At 39.1% G+C, this 19,918-nt stretch overlaps 1 protein-coding gene across 1 annotated transcript in view; it reads left to right on the forward strand.

The window, feature by feature from the left end:
- Nucleotides 1-5,057: 5,057 nt before the first annotated feature.
- TOR1AIP1 (torsin A interacting protein 1) overlaps nt 5,058-19,918 on the forward strand; it is a 37,796-nt gene continuing 22,935 nt past the window's right edge. The window contains exons 1-4 of the mRNA XM_006876425.1: nt 5,058-5,532; nt 11,367-11,444; nt 13,506-13,565; nt 18,412-18,456. Coding sequence (XP_006876487.1) covers nt 5,058-5,532; nt 11,367-11,444; nt 13,506-13,565; nt 18,412-18,456 — 658 coding nt within the window. The remainder of the gene's footprint in view (nt 5,533-11,366; nt 11,445-13,505; nt 13,566-18,411; nt 18,457-19,918) is intronic.

Consider the following 19,918-nt stretch of genomic DNA (forward strand, 5'->3'; position numbering starts at 1 on the left):
TACAGGGTCGCTATGGGTCGGAACCGACTCGAAGGCACTTAACAACAACAACAAAGTCTTGAATTGGTCTAGAACAGAAACTTGAAAACCTAAATTTCTACTTACTTAACCAATCATATGTTCTCCAAAAAATTGTTTCCCTTCTACAATTTCTTACATTTTAAAAGTTAATTCATCTGGTGCATTAACCCACAATACCACACCAGAATTCCTACTAAATAGTTGTTGTTGTTAAGTGCTGTTGAGTCGATTTTGACCCATAGCGAACCTTCAGTGTAAGGTTTCCAGGGAGCAGCTGATGAGTTTGAACAGCCGACCTTGCAATTCAAACGGCTTTGCAATCTGGCGCACTAACCCACAGGGACACACCAGGACTCCTACTATATATATAGCAGAGGCATAAATTAAATATATGTTAAATTATCCCTACAGTATTTGATTTTCAGTCCCTTCACCTATCATCCTCTTTTAGCAGAAAGTCACAGGATTTGGGAACATCCTCCGATTCTATTCATTAACTGATTGCATTTTCTTATTCAAGAAAGAATCAAGAGAAGAATACAAGGAAATTTCAAAAAGTTCGTGGAAAAATTAGAATGACAAGATAATAATGGAATTTTTTCATTGACTTTTTACCCTTCTCATGAGTGGGAACTGATTTGACGGCACTTAATGAGTTTTATATTCTGTTCTCCTCATTCATGACATTGTCTTAATTTCAGCATAGCATTTCCAGTAGTCATTTTCATTAATCCCTACAATCTTTAAAAAGTTTTTCCACCACTTGTGAGACTATGGGTTGGGAGAGGTGGAAATGGAGCCTTTTAATATTTTAATTACCTTTCCTAACTAAAATGAACAATGTTGCCCTTTTCTGCTAAAATATAACCCCAAAGGGATTTACTTCCCTATTAGTAAATAACTGAATTTCGGCTTAATGTTAGATGTGGTCAAGTTGTTTTCTACATGTAGTGACCCCCAAGTGACAGAGGAGAACCCTAAGGTTTTCTAGGTTTAATCTTAATGGTAGCAGATTGTCAGGTCTTTTTCTAGCAGAGTCACTGGATGGGTTGAAACCTCCAAGCTTTAGGTTAGTAACCAAGAGTTTTAACGGTTGCACCACTAGGGCTCCCTAGGTTAACCATTTACCCTACACTAAAAATTTACATATGAAAATAATTCTATCAGTTATTACAGTACGCTTCATCTAAAATAGTAAAACCTGTGAGAGTTAAAAGTTTGCCATCTTTGAAAAGGTGCAGTCTGAACCCTTTTCTATTGTTTTAGTAGAAAATATTTGAGTTTTCCTTCTCTGCAGGTTTCCACCTTACACGGGTTTGGTTTGCACAAATTTTACTGTTATCTGCTTTATTTAGAAATCTAGTGGCAATAAATGACTAGGTTATACAAGTTAATGGGATCATTTAAAATGAATTATATTTTTTTGTCTCTGTCATCTAATATATACCCAGTTATGCATGTATGCATTAATATGAATCAAACTGGATGAGTGTATTGTTTGTTAAAATCACTCCTTTTTTTTTCCCTGTCTTTTGTTTCACTGAATCCTCCACATCTCATCCCAATGTAATTGTATAATGGCTAAAGCTTAGGCCTCCTTTTAACACTGGCACAGCAATTTCATAATAATATTGGTTATGGGTCTATTGTGGTTTTTAAATCAACTGCTGTAGCTTGGGAACCATCTACAGCAGACTATCTAGTTAGACAACAGTTTTTAGCTTTACCTCATAGTTAGCAATGAAAGTTTGGTATTTGTCAAGTTGCTAGGTGTGGGAGGCAGTTACCAAAGAGCTTATTATCTTATTACCTAAACAAAGGAGGGAAAATCCTAAGCAAATGTGATCCTGCTTTTGCTTTAAGATTCTCATGACTAAATTTATCCTGAAAGCTGTTCACAAGTATTTAAAATATTTTAATTATAAATTAATACTTGTACAGATTATTCAATACACAGACCCGCTCATCATTCTCTTTCTCTTAATATCTCCCCAAAACTAAGTTTTACAAGCTTGTATCCAAGTTTCTAAGCATGTATAGTCAACTTCCTGTTTTTAAAGAGGCTCTTAATATATACATTAAGTTATAATGTGAACTTTGTTTAATACAATAGTTTTATATCCTTTAATAATTACACTTATCAAAGGTTTAGTTACTGTTATGTGCTAATAATGAATAATACACTAACCATGCTATATAGAAGGCTTTACATAACATATAAAATGTAATCAATGTCACTGAGCAATTTAGAAACCATCAAGAGGACTCCATCAAGAAGACTCCAACTCATAGCCATTCTCTAGAGGATTTCTGAGGCTATAAATGAAATGTGAATCTTTTCAGTAAAAACCTTATCTTTCTCAGGAGGAGGGGCAGAGTGTTTAAAAAGACAAACTTTTGGTTAGCACTCCAGTGCTTATCCTACAGCGCCACCAAGATTCCTTGAACAGTGTGTATGTTGTTGTTATGTGCTGTCAACTCCTTTCTCACTCACAGAGACCCTGAAGAGGGTTTTCAAGCTGGTGGTTTTGAGTCACCAGCCTTACAGTTAGTTAAGTGCTTATCCTATAGTGCAATTTGCTGTGCAAACTTTCACCAAGACTACAATTAAAACTTTTATTTTTAAATTTGGAAACCCCATCAATAAATAAAAGCCAGGTATTATCAAAACTTTCCAGCACTTTGACTTAAAAAATTTCCAAATATACCACCTAACCCAGGCTAACAAGGAAGAATATGCATTTCATTTTCCCTCTAAAGATTGAAAAAAGGAGGAAAACTCCCTCTTCCTTATTACTTTGCCTCTAGCTTCTTTGGCTTTTTGTTGTTAAGTGCCATCAAGTCTGTTCCGACTCATAGTGACCTGTTGCTGTACAAACCGACCTGGTAGTCCAGTGCAACAACCCACAGCCCACTCCATTCTGAAGTTACTGATATATAATAAACAAAGCTACACTAAGCTGTCGGTTAATGAGCTGGAATGCAAAGGCTTGGACGGAAAGGCCAGGGGTTCAAGCTCACCGGCTGCTCCTCGAAAACCCTGTCTGTACAGGGTCGTTATGAGTCGGATGCTGACTAGCCGCCACTTAGTAGTAAAACTAAGCTAAACTCTTAATGGGCTAGGTGACACTCCAAAACGTGTAATTCCTTCCTGGTGTGGCGCTGTGGGTTAATGCAGTTTTAACTGCAAGGTCGGCAGTTCAAGCTCACCAGCTGCTCCTCGGAAACCCTATACAGGGTCGCTATGGGTCGGAACTGACTGGATGGCACTTAACAACATAGCTAAATTTAGACTATTAGTGAAAATGTAGTACACCTATTTGTTATGTGTCAAGTCGGTACCTACTCACAGCCACCCTGTATAGCTTCTGAGGAGCAGCTGGTCGGTTTTGAGCCGTCAACCATTTGGTTTGCAGTCCAGTGCTTCTCCTGCAGTGCCATACCAGGTCTCCAGTACACCTATTGTTGTTATTGTCCAGTGTCCTCGAGTCGGTTCCGAGGGTTTACGAGGAGCGGCTGGTGAGTTTGAACAGCCGACCTTGTGATTCAAACCGACTTTGCAGTTCAGCACACTAGCCCAAGCGCCACACCAGGACTCCAAAGAAATCAGTATTTTTAAATTTCTTAGATTTATTCCTTGTAATTGGTTTACAAATTTCAAAAATGTTTAAGACTACTTACTAAAACCAATCATAAAGTTCTCCAAGGAGACAAGTGGGTATATTTGACAGTAAAAAAGCTTTCTTTCAGTAATTATTCAGACTTTAATCGACTTTATCTCAATGGTTCTAAATTTGATTAGATACTTGGCTGATTGCCCAAATTCACGGCGGAAAAATTATCAACGCTTTTTTTACTCAGGACCTCTCAACCAAATGCAGTATGAGTACCAAGTCATGTCTAGAATAAAAATAAAAATGATGGGTCACAACTTAAAAAGACAGCATTGCCTTTAATTAAAAAAAAAAATGAATTCCTAGCTATGCATAACTCAGCACTACTGTCTTGCGAACCTGTTGCTGTTGTTAAGTGCCATCGAGTCGGTTCCGACTCATAGCCGAGTACCAGAGCTGCTAGTGAATTTGAACCGCCAACCTTGTGGTTCAAACCGCCCTTCGGTTCAGTGCATTACCCCACAGCGCCACCGTTGCTGTCAGGGGCTTGTAAATGTGCAAACATGTTACAAATGGGGATCCACCTAAAGAATTCGACAATCGACAGGACAATGTACACAGGGTTCCGAATCATGGTGACCCTATAGGACAGCACAGAATTGTTCCATAGGGCTACTGAGGTTGTAAATCTTTAGGAAAACAAACCGCCTCATCTTTCTCTCCCGGAGCTGCAGACAATTGCTGACCTTTCTCAACGCTTAACAGGTGATTTAAAACTGGGAAAAAGAAAAGGCTTTTGAAATTAACAATTTTGCCACGAAAAGAAGACACATGCAAGTTATCTTTCCAAACGTCAATCTCGCAAGGGACACTTGGAAGGGCATGGCCAAGGTGGCAGTCGATCAAAAAGGTCCCAGGAAAGCTGCGCAACAGCCTGAACGCAAGAATTGAAACCTAGTCCTCTCCACCCTCGTCCCGCTCGGATTTTTCCCGAGATTCGAACTTCGGACTCTGGCAGGTGTCTCCAGCGCGCAGGCGACACTTGCCGGGAACGCTTTTGCTTAGCCACTGTCCCGTTTCTGTTGCCCCTTGCCCTCTCTCTCTCAAGGCCAAGGACAACGACGTCCTCCTCCTCCTTCTCCTCCTCTTTGGTGCCTCCAGCCAGGAGGCGGGAGTGACACAAAGCAGCTGACCTAGAGCAGGCACTGCCTCTCCCACTGCCCACAGGAGCCACCATGGGCCCAGAGGCAGGTTTGCAGCCCAGCAGCGACGACGCAGGTGGCGGCTCCGGCGACTCTCAGCTGCCTCCCTGACTTCCGCAACCACTGCTCAACACCCCAGAGAAGCCACCGCCACCACCGGCAGGAAGACCTAGGTGCCTCAAAGCCACCCTCGCAAGCTACTCCAGATACGCCACCAAGTATGGCGGGCGAGGGGCGGCGGGTAGAGCCGGTGGGGGAAGGATGGGCGGTGTACGTCACGCCCAGATCCCCTATTAGGGAGGGGAGGCGCCAGCTCCCGCCTCAAAATGGCGACAGTAGTGACGCGCCTGCGCACGGAACACCTTCTCCGTCACGTCACGGCCGACGGGAAGTGAGGTTCTCAGAGGAGCCGCCAGAAGTGTACGGCGACTTCAAGCCCCGCGTGTCCAAAGACAGATCTCCGGTGCGAAGACATACCCCGCCAGAAGAGTTCCGGCCTGATTCTGCAAAAGAGGAAGTAAAAGAAAGTATTTACTACCTTCGGTCTCGGCAGCGGAGACAGCCACAACCCCAAAAAGCTACGGAAATGAAGACACGAAGCGCTCTCCGTCTTCAGCAGCAGTCCTCGGAACAATCTCAGCTGCAGTCGTCTCCAGTTATGACTAGGAGAGGGTTACGGGACTCTTTCTCTGAAGGTGAGGACGATGAAGGTAACGTTTCACCCCCTAGCCAGGAATCGCGTGTGTGGTCTGAGAGCGCGCGGAGCAGTGCGGGCGAGCAGTGCGGATGAGCACCTCGCAGAGCTCTTCCAGGCTGGGATGCCCGTCGCTCCTCTGCTCGCGCGCCGGGCCCGCTTGGATGCCCTTGGCGGGAAAGGATAGCTAGCTGGCGGACAGGGGCGTTGACGAGAGAGCGGGAAAGGAAATCGTATGGGACCACCCGTGCAGAACCGAGAAAAAGCTGCCCATCACTAGGCATCAATTTAAGGGATCAGGCTCGCTCCTAATTGCAGGCCTCCACCAGGGGATCGCGAATTCGGCGGCCGCAGGGACCCCGAATCATACTAGTCTTGGTTTCATTTCGGTCTCCTCTGCCCCCCGTATGTTTCCACCGAAACCGCTTCCATTTCCTTAATTGTCAAAGGCCAGACGTCCCCATCCAGAATTATGACTCTAAAGTAACCGTCCAGAAAGAGGGAGGGAAATTTTGAGAGCATGGGTGTTGCCAGGGCTAACGGAATTGATACTCTAAACCTTACACCTAAATGGGGTAAGTCAGTTATCCTAAATTGAATATCCCCAGTGCTTGGTAAACTTGAACTCAAGTATTCTGGTCTCTGCCAAAATTGACCTTGTGAAGAGGCCCTTCGTCTAGCCTCAATGGGAAGTTGTCTTCTAAAGGAGCCAAAAAGGGTTCTGGCCTTGTGAGTAAGTCACAGGTGAATCAACTTTCTTGATTCTTACTCTCCCACCCTGCCTTGCGGAGTTTAACGCCCGAATCACCGGTTATTTTCTTGTTAACCCCTTGTAAATCCCCATGAAGCAATAATCAGTGGATGGGGGATTGAGTCACAATGAGGTGACATAGTGGTAGATCATTGATGAATATGAAGAGGCAGTGGATTTTAGTTTAGAGTACAGTACAGTTTACCTGCTTACCACATGAAGTGCTGCCACATGAAGACTTGCTAATTTTGGAAATTTCATGTTAAAGATATGTAAGTTGTTATGTGCCGTGGAGTCGGTTTCGACTCATAGCGACCCTGTAACAGGGTTTCCGAGTCTGTAAATGTTATGGGAGCAAAAAGCCTCATCTTTCTCCCGAGGAACAGCTGGTAGTTTCGAACTGCTGACCTTGAGGGTCGCAGCCCCATTCGTAACCACTAGGCTATCAGAGCTCCTTGTATATGAGTTAGTTGAACCTCTATGTTTCTTTTGTCTCTTTTTACTGTTACAAACTTGAAGTCAAGGATCCTAACATGTATTTGAAAGACTGTTATGCTTCAGTCAATTTTTGCGCTATTTATTTCCTTCAGTATTTGCCGAGGACCTGACACAGATGTTTGGTTCACGAGGTAGGGCTATCTGTCAGAGGTAGAAATATAGAAAGACACACCAAGACAATGAGAGAGACAAAGAGACACCCGGAAACCAGAGCGGATGCATCACTGGTGGACAGATTTTGGACCACAGGCATCGTGGCCTCTGCAGGCAGCAACGCACTGCCCTGCAAACTGTACTGCATGCCCTCCAAGCTGTAATGCACACTGGATTCGGTCTCCGCCTACGTTTTATTTAGGGGAGGAACTTTACACAAAGCTGGGCGGGACGACGACAAGGTACAGCTAACATACATAATTTTCCAGACATTCAGGTAACTTTATATCGTACTTCAGGCAACTTTATATCGTACTTCGCAGGTTCGAATCTCACGACTGCACCTTGGTTTCTCGAGCCTGATTAACATACCTTTTAGCACCTAGCTAAAGGAGACCCATTGAGTAGAGCGAGTCAATGGGGCTGCACCTGAAAACGCTTTAGGGAGGGTGTCCTTTTGTCTTTAGAACAAAGACCCGGGAAGACGCCCATTTACCGTGAGTGAATTCTTTGAGGAAAACTTTGCCTTTAGAATTTTACAGTCTCTTCTTTAGGAGATTTTTACATTTATCTGTGGATATCAAGGGCTCATGTATGAAATTAATAACAAACATAACAATACTAAGATGAAAAACAGTTTGCTATGTCGGCTAGGTGGCTAGAGTCTGTTCCTCAGTGCCTGCAACAGTCGGGCCCACAGGGCCTCAAACTCTTGACCGGGTCTGCACAGTCTGCAACAAATATTTAGGCTATTGGTTGTACATGGTAGGTAATAAATGTATGTTACATTGTATTGACTCTCACATAATCACTCCTACCCCCACCAACTAATAAGGAATTTGCCTCTATTAAAAAAAAAAAAAACAAACCTATGAAGCCCTGGTGTGGCACTGTAGGATAAGCACTGGATTAATAAACGCAAGGTCTATAATTCAAACCCACCAGCCACTTCTTGGAAACCCTATACAATGTTGCTATTAATTGGAACTGACTCGATTGGCACTTAATAACAGTGATAAAGAATTAAATATTTCTCACTCTTCTGCTTTCTTCCACATCATTTTTGATGATTCTGTTGTATTTTGTAGCCTATTCTTTTTAAAAAATTTTCTGAATATATTCTTATAAAGTGATGAATTGCTTATTTTGATATGCTGATGAATTCATTTTTTAAAAATATTGTGATCTTGGAGAAAGTTATATAGTAAATTAGGTTCTCATTTAACAATTTCTGTACGTATTCGGACTCCTGGTGTGGCACTGTAGGATCAGCACTAGACTGCAAACCACAAGTGTCAGCAGTTCAAACCCACCAGCTGCTCCTTGGAAATCCTATACAGGGTTGCTGTGAGTCGGAAGCTACTTAACAACAACAGCACACTTATTATTCAGTGACATTGGTTATACTTTTCACAGTGTGTCAGCATTATTAGTTCCATTCTACTTGTTCGGTTTCTATTAACCTAGATTTCATGTGTCGTCTTCCCCCCCCACCCCTACACACACACACACACACACACACACACACACACTTTCTCATCTTTGGTCTAGGGTAAAGTGTTGACCATAAGTCTCATTTAGATAATTGTTTGGAGAAGCTTAGTACTCATGGGTGAGATTGTTTGTTTTATGAACCACTTTGCCTTTTGACTTATGGTTGACCTCCAGGAATGGTTTTGAGTACCAAGTTTAAAGAATATCCCAGGGCAGTAGATAGTTTTATGGATTCTTTTAATCTCTTCTGGTCCAGTTAATCTCTCCTTTTTCAGAAATTTGAGTTTGGTTCTACATTTTTTCCCCTATTCTATCCATAACCATCTATTGTGTCTCTGGTCAGAATAGGTAGTGATATCTGAGTACCTTCTAGTTCTGGTCTCAGGGTAGATGAAGTCACGGTTCATGTAGACTATTATCCCTATAGACTAGCTTCTTCTTTGAGTCTTTGTTTTCCTTTATCTTAGGCTCTAGATGCATAGAAACCAGTAATTGTATCTTAGATGGTCATTCACAAACTTTTAATTACCAAGATAGCATATTAGAACATTATCTTTAGGAGCTATGAAGGAGATTCAGAAAGTTCTTGGGAAAATTACATTATTGATTTCATTTTTCTATGAATTTTTTTTGAAGCCTCCTGGTATGTTATGCCAGTTGATTAAGTTGCCCCTGGAAACTATGGTTCTAAGCCCTAGAATTCAGTAACCCCACCTTGTTGTTAAGTGCGTCAATCAGTTCTGACTCATAGCAACCCTGTTTAAGGTTTCCGAGGCTGTAAATCTTTGCTGGAGCAAAAAGCTTCATCTTTCTCCCACAAAGTGGCTGGTGGCTCAAACCATCAATGTTGTGGTTAGCAGTTGAGTGCTTATTCTTCTGAGCCATCGCGCTCCCCATGGTTCTATCTAGGAAGTATCTATAACTATGCCCCCTATAAACAGTCACACAAATACTGTTTATACTACAGAAACACCTATATATGCAAACTCATGCATTCATGTGTGCTTGCCCTCCCCCCCTTTCTCTCTCACTCTCTCTCTATATATGTACCTATTGTTGTTGTTAAGTACCATCAATTTGACTTTGGGTATGGCACTGTAGGATCAGCACTGGACTGCAAACTATAAGATTGGCATTTCAAACCCACCAGGTACTCCTTGAAAGCGCTATATTGGGTCACTGTGAATTAGAACTGACTCAATGGTGCTTAACAACAACAACACATATTGTTGTCTGTAAGAGGGCTTCATAAAGTTTATGGAGAAATAGAATGGAAAGATAATACAATTTTTCTATGAATTTTGAAGCCCCCTTGTATAAGCGTACCTATGTAACCACATAGCTGTTTTTTACTTTTATTACTGTTGGATCTCTGGTAGTGTAGTGGTTATGAATCAGGCTGCTAATCTCACAGTCAGCAGTTTGAAACTATCGGCTATTCTGCGGGAGAAAGATAAGGCTTTCTGCTCCCGTAACCCTGCAGCCTCAGAAACCGTGTACAGGGTCGCTGTGAGTCGGAACCGACTCCATGGCACATAACAACAACAACTGTTGTTGTAAAAATAATATATGTGTGGCTTTTACCAAAATCATCCCTTATTGTTTTGTACTTTATAGCATTGTCTTTTTATCTTGGTCAGGGTATGCTTACTATTGCTTTGTGCCGTCGTATTGGTTCTGACTCATAGACACCCTGTATAGAGAGTTTCTGAGGAGCAGCTGGTGGGTTTGAATTGCTGACCTTGCCATTAGCAGTCTAGTACTGACTCCACAGTACCACACCTGTATAGAGAATTTCTGAGGAGCAGCTGGTGGGTTTGAACTGCTGACCTTGCCATTAGCAGTCTAGTGCTGACTCCACAGTAGCACACCAGCAGTTTACCCTTATTCGGTATTGCCTTACCCATCACCAAAACGAACAAATGTCGACTCTCTAGAATGTGATTCCCTCTCCTTTCCCTCCAATCCCAGGTAACCCCCAAAAATGTTGCTTTCTGGATGTCTACCTATTCTTGTCTTTTTATCAGTGAGATCATATAGCACAGGCATACCTAAGAGATATTCCAGGTTCAATTTCAGATCACCACTATAAAGTGAATATTACAATAAATCACAATAAATATTTCTGAGTTTTGTTATTCCCCGTTATATATCAACATTATGTTTACATTCTATAGTTAATATATTAAGTGTACAATAGCATTATGAAAAACTTTTAAGTATTATAAGAATTACCAAAATGTGACACAATGACACAGAGTAAGCGCATGCTTTTGGAAAAAATGGCACCTATAAACTTACTTGACACAGAGTTGCCATAAACCTTCAGTTTGTAAAAAAAAATATGCGATATCTGCAAAGCTCAATAAAGCAAAGCCCAGTAAAATGCGGTATGCCTGTATTTAGGCATTTGTGATTGACTTATTTCACTCAGCATAATGACCTCCAGAGTCCTCCATGTTACAGCATATTTGATAACTCATCATTATTCTTATGGCTGCATAGTATTCCATTGTGTGTATATACCGTAGTTTATTGACAACACTTAACAACAACAACATCTGTTCATCATTAGGTTGTTTCCATCTTTTTGCTATTGTGAATAATGCTGCAGCGAACATGATGTTGTTGGGTGCTTCTGCATTGGTTTTGACTCATAGTGACCTTATGCACAGCAGAACAAAACACTGCCTGGTCCTGCACCATCCTCACATTGCTGCTGCCACTGTGCCAATCCATCTCCTTGGGTGTCTTCCTCTTTTTTGCTGACCCTCCACTTTACCAAGCATGATGCCCTTCTCCAGGGACTAGTCCCTACTGATAATATTTCTAAAGATGAGAGACAAAGTCAGGCCATGCTATTAATATGCATAATCTGTACCATGATTTCCTAGGTCATGTATTCTGAATTTTAACTCTTAACTGTGTTTATTCTTTAGAGGATGAGTCATCTTCCCCAACTGTCTTAAGCCAACCAGGCTCAAAGAGAACAACTGTCAGAACTCCAGAAGTTCCAGGTAACAGTAGTTCATTTTTTTTTTTTTTTTTTCTCCTTAACTGTCTTTATTTTTTTTAATGTACAGAGCCACCAAGTGTCCCAAAACATACTTATTCAGAGTTCAATGTTGCTGTTAAATGCTATTGAGTTAGTTCTGACTCAGAATGATCCTGTATAGGATTTCCAAGTTCTGTACATCACTGCATGAGCAGAAAACGTCATCTTTCCCCCGTGAAGCAGCTGTTGGCCTCGAACCATGGACCTTGTGGTTCACAGTACATCATTTATCATACAGAATCACCAGTATGAATTTGATAATACAGACATGTATCAAGAAAAAATGGTGACTGACTCCGGAACACCTACTAAGTACCAGCCACTTTGTTTTCTTCCTTAAGTGAGCCACAATTATGTTACTCCCATTTTGTAGATAAGAAAACAAGCTCAGAATAATTAAGACTTTTACCTAAAATCATATGATATGTGGATGAACCAAACAAAATTCAGACCTAGGTTTTCTTCTCCAAAGCTCCTCCTTCATGTCCTCAAGTACCTCACTCTTACCTTTCTAGGTAACAATGAACTACTCAGCAATGTTGGCTAAGTGTTGAATGAGTGAATATGCCACAGTGCTTTCCATTTAAAATGGATGTAAGTATTCTACATGGTAAAATCATGATACACTATAATCCGGTGTGTCCGTTTTTAAATATATTTCATCTAATCTAAGATGCCATTGGATTCCTGATGTGGCTCTGTAAAGCACTGGATTGCTAACCATGAGGTTGGTAGTTCAAACCCATCGAGCTGCTCCTGGAAACCCTATACAGGGTTGCCATGAGTCAGATCGAACTCAACCACACTTAACAAGTTGTAAGATACGTTACCTTCATTTTATTTAACACCTTGAATGAAATAATGCTGTTATGGCGCTGTGGGTTAATGCACTGGACCGCAAAGTTGGTTTGAAGCACAAGGTCAACGGTTCAGGCTCACCAGCCTCTCCTCAGAAATCCTATACAGGGTTGCTGTGGCTCGGAATTGACTTGACGGCACTTAACAACAACATGCCGTGGAATATAAGATGCATACGGAGCCCTGGTGGCCCACTGGTTAAGTGCTTGGATGCGAACTGTAACGTTGGCAGTTTGAATTCACCAGCTGCTCTTCAGGAGAAAGATCACAGTCTGTTTCCATCAAAGAATTACAGACTTAGAAACTGTATGGGGCAGTTGTCTGTCCCATAGAGTTGCTATGATGTTAAAGTAAAAAGAAATTGTCTGTTAGAATCAACAAAACATGGGAGTGGGCATATTTCATAGTTCACTTCATCCCAGAATATTGGTTTTTGCAGTTTTCATACAGAACCCAACCATAATGTTTTGTTTTTACAGTGATATATGAAACAAAGCATAAGATAATCCAAATTTAGATATAAACTTTTGGAATGTATTGTGTGAGACTCTTTGAACAAACATACCCTTGTAGTTTTCTTGGCTTACATTGATGTTTTATGTAAAATTAGAGTTTTCACTTCTTGGATACACGTCAGGTTAAAAAGTTGTAGGAAGGTGGAAAGTATATTAACTCTCTAGAAGATAGCCCTGAAATTAAAATATATAGCAATAATAATCTATAATGTTAAGCCATAAATGAAATAGATAATTGAGTTGGTGCTATGTTACAGATTTTTATTCTTATTTGAGAAATTAAGAGTTTGATTGGTATTTCTTGCCTTTTATATGAATTCACTATTGTGTTCCCACACCCAGCATAATGTAAGGAGTTCTGGTGTGGTGCTGTTGGATAAGCACTGGATTGCTAAACACGAAGTTGACGGTTCAAACCCACCAGCTCCTTGGAAACCCTATACAGGGTCACTATGAGTCAAAATCAACTCACCAGTTGATTTTGACTCATAGTGCTACTTCTTAACAGCATACTCATAGTGCTACTTCTTAGCAGCAGCAGCAGCATAATGAAAATCTCAGTAAACCTTTGTTGGATAAAAGAATGATTGTAAAATAAACTTGGTACATTTACCATTTTATATTTTAAATGTCTTCTCCTTCTAAATTAGTGGTGAATGAAGACCCTGTAATTGGCCTATGTAGACCCCCTCTAAGGAACTCAAGATCTGGTAAGAGATTGTTTTGTCTGTTGATTTAACTTTTTTTTTTTTTTTAATATAATTTTCTTTTTAAATATTACTTGGATTCATATGGTTCAGAATTCAGAAGTTGCTATAGATAGACAATAAAAAGTCTGCCACCCCTGTTCCATAGCCACCCAGTCTTCTCACAGGCAACTAATGTCCAGTTCTTAGGATTTTTCCAGAAATGTTTTATGGCAACGTAAGGAAATTCATGTATAAATCTTTTCCTCTTTTTTAACACAAAACATATGTCTTATAAGTACTCCTCTTCACCTTCTGTCTTTTTGTGTGTTGTATTTTGTTTTGTTTTTTTATACTTTACACTGAAGTCTTTTGAGATCCATATTAAGAGAACTTTCCCTATCAAATAGGACTTCCTCATTATTTTTAAGAGGTTGTTTCTGAGGCGCTGCTGTAGTTCTTTTGTTAATGTGACAATTTAAAACTAAGGTCAGGGACTTTTTATTCTTTTCAGTATAATGCTAATGAAAAATTCAAGAATGAGGATTTGTGGCTTATGGCTACAAAATTTCCCTGCCTCAATTACATATTTATTAGTATTATTGTTATTAAAACCTTAGAAATAGTACCCATTAGTTGATTGATTGATTTTACAGTTGAGTTTTGGCTACTCCCCAGTCAGGCCCTTTAAGAATTATGTTGATTTTTAAAAACAGATCATTGACTATGTTGTTTAAGTCTAATAATGATAAAGATCTGTTGAGCTTTTGTTGAACAACCTATGGTAAGGAACCATATGATACATTTCCTTTTTAGCTCTAATCATTTCCTTGCTGTCTCTCTTACAGATTCATCATATAGAACAAATGGAAACTCTAAAATGAGTGAATTAGGTTTGTTTTTCTAAAATTTTTGGAGGCTCTGATTATCAGTAGAATACAAGAATACACGTTTGAGTAATTGACTTGAAAATATTACTTTGTTCATTATCTTAGCATGTGAGACTCTATTCCTATGGTTATGCTCTTTCTTTAGAACCATTGTTTTTATCATGTCGGACGTTTTATTATTGTTTAAATTTATTAAAAAACACACCATTGTCATTGAGTTAATCTGATTCAGCTGTTCTGTAAGACAGGGTAGAACTGCCTGTAGGGTTTTCAAGACTGTAATCTTTACAGAAGCAGACTGCCACATCTTTCTCCCTCGGAGTGGATGCTGCATTTAAACTATCAATCTTTTGGTTAGCAGCATCCTTGCTTCTGTAGAATTCATATAAGGACATGAATGCATTTTGGTTTCTATTGGTCTTTTGTTAAATTCACACCATTATAGTTAAAGATTTTTTTTTCTCTATTTATTTAAAATGAGTTTGAGCTGTTTTCCATATTAAGTTCAGTGTCCTTTGCCATGTCTATTGAGCTGGATTCAATTCTTTTCAGAGTCTGCCTTGATGTAGGATATGAGCTACCAAGATCTGTGGCTTTGAGTGAATCTACGTTGATTGTGGTTGCACTTCATTTTAAAGTTTCAGTTCTTTTCTAAATTTGGAAATCAGTCAAAAAGAGGAAAGCATCCATTTCCTTTCTGAAGAGTTGCAGCTTCCTCTATGAACTTCTCTCACTTAAGCTCAGGCCAATTTCTTTAAAGGCTTCAGGATGTAAAATGTCTGAGTGCTGAAAATGAATTTTGCAGTATGCAACTTAGTGTGTTCTTTTATCTGCCAGAGCTTCACAAGTGCTGCATTTAAAAACTTTTTTAAAAAATTTATTTTTTTAAGACATAAGCTATTAGTTGAAAGATAGCCTAGAGCTGAAATAATCAAATTCTCCTCTTAATTAGAAATCATTTTAATTTGTACTTTATATAAAAAACTGTTTTCTAATGTGGAACAAAACTTAATATCATAAATACCAAGCTTACTGGTCAAGAAGAGACTGGAGAAACTCCAAGACTATGACCCTTGATCATCCTTCAGGTCTGGAACTGAATTCACCCCCGTGGCTCAATTTTCAGCTAAGCTGTAAAGAGGTATCTAGCCAAGTAGTAGATAGTGGGGGAAACAACACTAGGTGAGGTGTGTACACCATAGAATGGTGAACTATTCGAGATCAAAGGGGCAGCATTTACCTCAGGACAAACTTCAGAAGGGTTGGGAAAGGAGGAATAGGAACCATAGGAAGTAAGCTAAGTGATGTTAAATGGAGGGGATTGCAATCATTGAGATGAAACAAAGTGCATGATTTGTTGAATGTAAAACTCATGATCTGCTCTGTAAACCTTCATTCATTTCACAATAAAAAGCTTATTTTTTAAAAAGACTTTCTTAAAGTGCTTCCATTTAAAATTTTCCATTGGATAAATTCGGGAAATGGCATTCTCTGGTTCCCTTTACAGTAATGTTAGTACATTTTGAATATATAAAATGGCCGTGCATGGAACTTGAATAGTGGTGGTGATGGCCCTAAAATATTTTTAACTCTTTCCTACCAGCTACCCCATCCCTACTCTTCTCAAAGGCTTGATTGGCATTGAACAGTCATAAAGGAAACATTTTTAAAGGTACCAGAGGCCAGCCAGCTACAATTTCTTAATATGATCTGGCCTCAAAACCTGTTTTTGTGCAGTTTGTGAGCTAAGAATTGATTTTCACATTTTTTAAGGGTTGTAAAAAGTGACAGAGAACTTATGTGACTCACAAAGCCTAAAAATACTTAATATTTGACCCTTTATTGGAAAACTTGGCCAATCCCTGATATATACTAATGGTAGGAAAGATGACAGATCCTCTCAACAGTATAAAAAATTCACTTGTCATGTGAGTAAATTCAGAAAGTTACATACTTGAGGAGCTAAATGAAACCCCATTCGTAATGACTCTTGTATTTTTTTCCAGGCTTTTCTTTGAAAAAGCATGATGGTTCCATTTATGTCTTCATATTTTTGTTCCCAGACAAAACTCAAAACAATGTGTGTATTCTTGAGTATGCTTCACTCCTCACAACTAGAACAATCTTGAAAGTTTGTAGGAATAGGAAAAGTATATGATAGACATGTACATGCCTTGGCACCTGGATTTTCAACAAATCTGGGAAGTTTATGCATCTAACATAACTTTGTCTTTTTCTTTGAAACTGGCTAAGCAACAGAAAATAGTGATAAATTAATGGTTTGGCTCCAGACAGGTATAAGTGATCTATAGTCCTAGAAGGAACACAATTTAATGATTACCATTTTTCTATGTATTTGTTAAAGCCACAACTTTTATACTTTCTTAAAATATTTTTTTTTTCCTCCTGTTAGGACATTTTTGCCCCAACAGTATTTTAACTTCTCAGAGCCTTTGCATGGTAATAAGAGTGATTCTTTTTAAAGTACATTTTTAAAACATGCTTAACCTTCTATATGTGGTAATCAAGAAGTATACAGTAAAGGAAGTTGAATAATAAAGAGAGAAATGAAATGAAAACTTGTGTAGTCATAGGTGCTGCTGACTCATCATCAGATTGTACTTATTTATTTGTAGATTCTTTGGGTTTAAAACCATGAAGGCAATGGAATCTAATTCTTGAGACATTCTCGAAATTAGTAATTTTTAGAATCTTATTGGTGGCAGTGATTTTGTGCCATTGAGTTGATTCCAACTCGTAGCGACCCTGTGTAGGGTTTCTGAGGTCATAAAGATGAGGCATAATTTCAGAGTGTTTTTCTTTAATTACTAAGTAATGCTATTTTTCATTGTATAAGAAATATTAGCAAAATTCTTAATTTATAAGTATATATTCTATGACCATAAAATCTCATTTATTGAACAAATATTTATTTTTAATCACCTTCTATGTGTCAGTGACAGTTTCCCACTGTTATTCATAAGGGTTTTAGTGACTAATCCCTCAGAAGTGGATCATTTATTCCTTCTTTCTAGTCTGTCTTAGTCTGGAAGGTGAACCTGTCCACCATGGGTATCCCAGCTGGTATTTAAAGCACCTTTGGCATAGCTTCCAGCATCACAGCAATACTCAAACCTCCACAGTATGGTGGTGGATTGCTTTGGGTGAAGATATCCATGATGGTGGCACAACGTGAAAAATATTATGTCTTTATGTTGTAAATACAGAAGTTGTATTTTTTTGTTTCAATAACATTTTGAATAAATAAATGATGAAGAAAAGGTTGAGAGCGCAATCTTTTCCTAATACAAGAGGTTTTAGTAATATTCTCTACTATCTCTTGATACTATAGAATCAAAATAATTTATAACATAACTCATCGCAGTAAAAAAAGAGGAAAAACATGGAAAAAGAAGTTTATGTTTGATATGTTGTATTCATATATCTTTGTTCAGATTCTGTGTTGGTATAAGAAACAATGAGTGATGTGTGGGGACCTACTGGAACTAGAGTATGGAGGTGGTGGTTGTATGTTGTCAAGTCAGTTCTGATTCAGTGACTCTGTAGAGGGTTTCCAAGGCTGTACATTTTTGCGGGAGCAGAAAGCCTCATCTTTCTCCCAAGGAGCTGCTGCTGGTAGATTTGAACTGCTAGTCTTGTGGTTAACAGCCTAACTCGTAACCCTCTACGCTACCAAGGTATTTCATTTTTTTTTCTATAATACAGGTTACATTTTAGAATACAAATAGACTGTAGCTGAAGAAAAATAGATAATTTTATTTCTGATTCTAATTCGTATTATTTCTGAAATAGCTTAGGAAATGATAGATTTTTTGTGATTTAATCATTAAAGTCAGATTTGTGATTTAACATATAAAAAGTTTATTTACTGTGTCTTTATGTTCAGTTTCCCAAATTAGATCATCTGTTTCTAACCTTCAGCTTTTGATGTCGTAAACATTTATGTTTTTCCCTTTTAGAAACCACTGGTGTCGTCCGCCAGAAGGTCAATTTGCCAGAAGAAGGTAAAGTATATTTTAATCATGTTCTAAATATTTTTCTTAAACTAGAAGCAATTTTGATAAGCACTTAAGAAGTGAGAAGAGAAAATAGTATCATTTTCCTTCGAAAAAAGATGAATGTTTATGTGAACGTTAAATGGGCAGATCAGAAAGTACGATAGAATGAGTGATGATCGCCTTTGTACATTTTAAGTGTCTTTGGTCTATTTGATTAAGTAAAGATATTATTTTTAGTTTCTTATGTGTTTGGGCCTTTGATTTTATTATTGAAATAATTACTTTTTCAAATTTTCAAAACCAATCTGTTTGGCTAGTACAGGACTAAAATTATAGTTCATTTTAAAGCCCAGCATAATCTGAAATTATTTACCTAAATACTGAAATGTGTGGGCTTGTTTGTACACCCCCTGTGTTGTTGTTAAGTGCCGTCAAGTCGATTCCGACCCATAGCGACCCTGTATAGGGTTTTCAAGGAGCAGCTGGTGAGCTTGAACCACCAACCTTGCAGTTCAAATGACTTTGCAATCTGACACTTTAGCTCACAGCACCACACCAGGACTCCTACACCCCATGTACACATACATACAAAACATTGTATACGTTGATTTTTAATTTTTTTTGCAACTTGTTATTGTGAATTAAGTAAAGGTTTACAAAGCCGAGCATGAGTTTTACTTTCAACAAATCACACACTTTGTTACATCTTAATGATTGCAATTCCCTCCTTGCAGTGAAGATTACCCATTTCCATTCCACCTTCCTTCCCCACCCTCTGAACTTCATCCTTAGGTAAATATTGCCCTCTGATGTTGAATAATTTAGCACACCTTACTAGTATTGTTGTCCCTTCTGTATACCTATCAACTGTTTGACTGAAAATTGGGCCACAAGGGTATGTTCCATTCCAGACCTGAATGGTGCTATAGATGGCTGTAGTATCAGGTTCCTGCTGTCTCTTTCTCACCAATAAGCCTGATCTTTTTAAATTTCGAGTTTTTTTCCACATTGTCGCCCACTGTATCCAGGATTTTCTAATATGAATCTGTTCAGAGCAGTTGGTAATGGTAGCCATAGACTATCTAGTTCTGATCTCAGGGTCATGGAAACTATGTGTCCCATTAGTTCATTGGACTGATTTATTCCAAGTGTTTCACTTATCTTCACTCTTACTTATTCCGCACATGAAGAGTCCAATAGTTGCACCTTAGATGCCTATTTAGGAGCTTTTGATATCCCAGACACTACTCATTAAAGTAAGATGTACAGTGTCTTTGTGAATTGTTAGGCCAATTGACACATACACAAATCTTGCAGAATTTAATTACACACTATTTGGTAGTTCCCTTCCCACTCCCACCCCCACCCCATGGGGTAAAAATGTCCCACTATTTAATTATTATTTGGTGTCCTGGTTTGGCACTGTAGGATAAACATTGGACTTCTAACCACAGGATTGGCAGTTCAA

The sequence above is a fragment of the Chrysochloris asiatica genome, unplaced genomic scaffold, assembly GCF_000296735.1.
Source record: "Chrysochloris asiatica unplaced genomic scaffold, ChrAsi1.0 scaffold00379, whole genome shotgun sequence".
Classification (NCBI taxonomy): Eukaryota; Metazoa; Chordata; class Mammalia; order Afrosoricida; family Chrysochloridae; genus Chrysochloris; species Chrysochloris asiatica.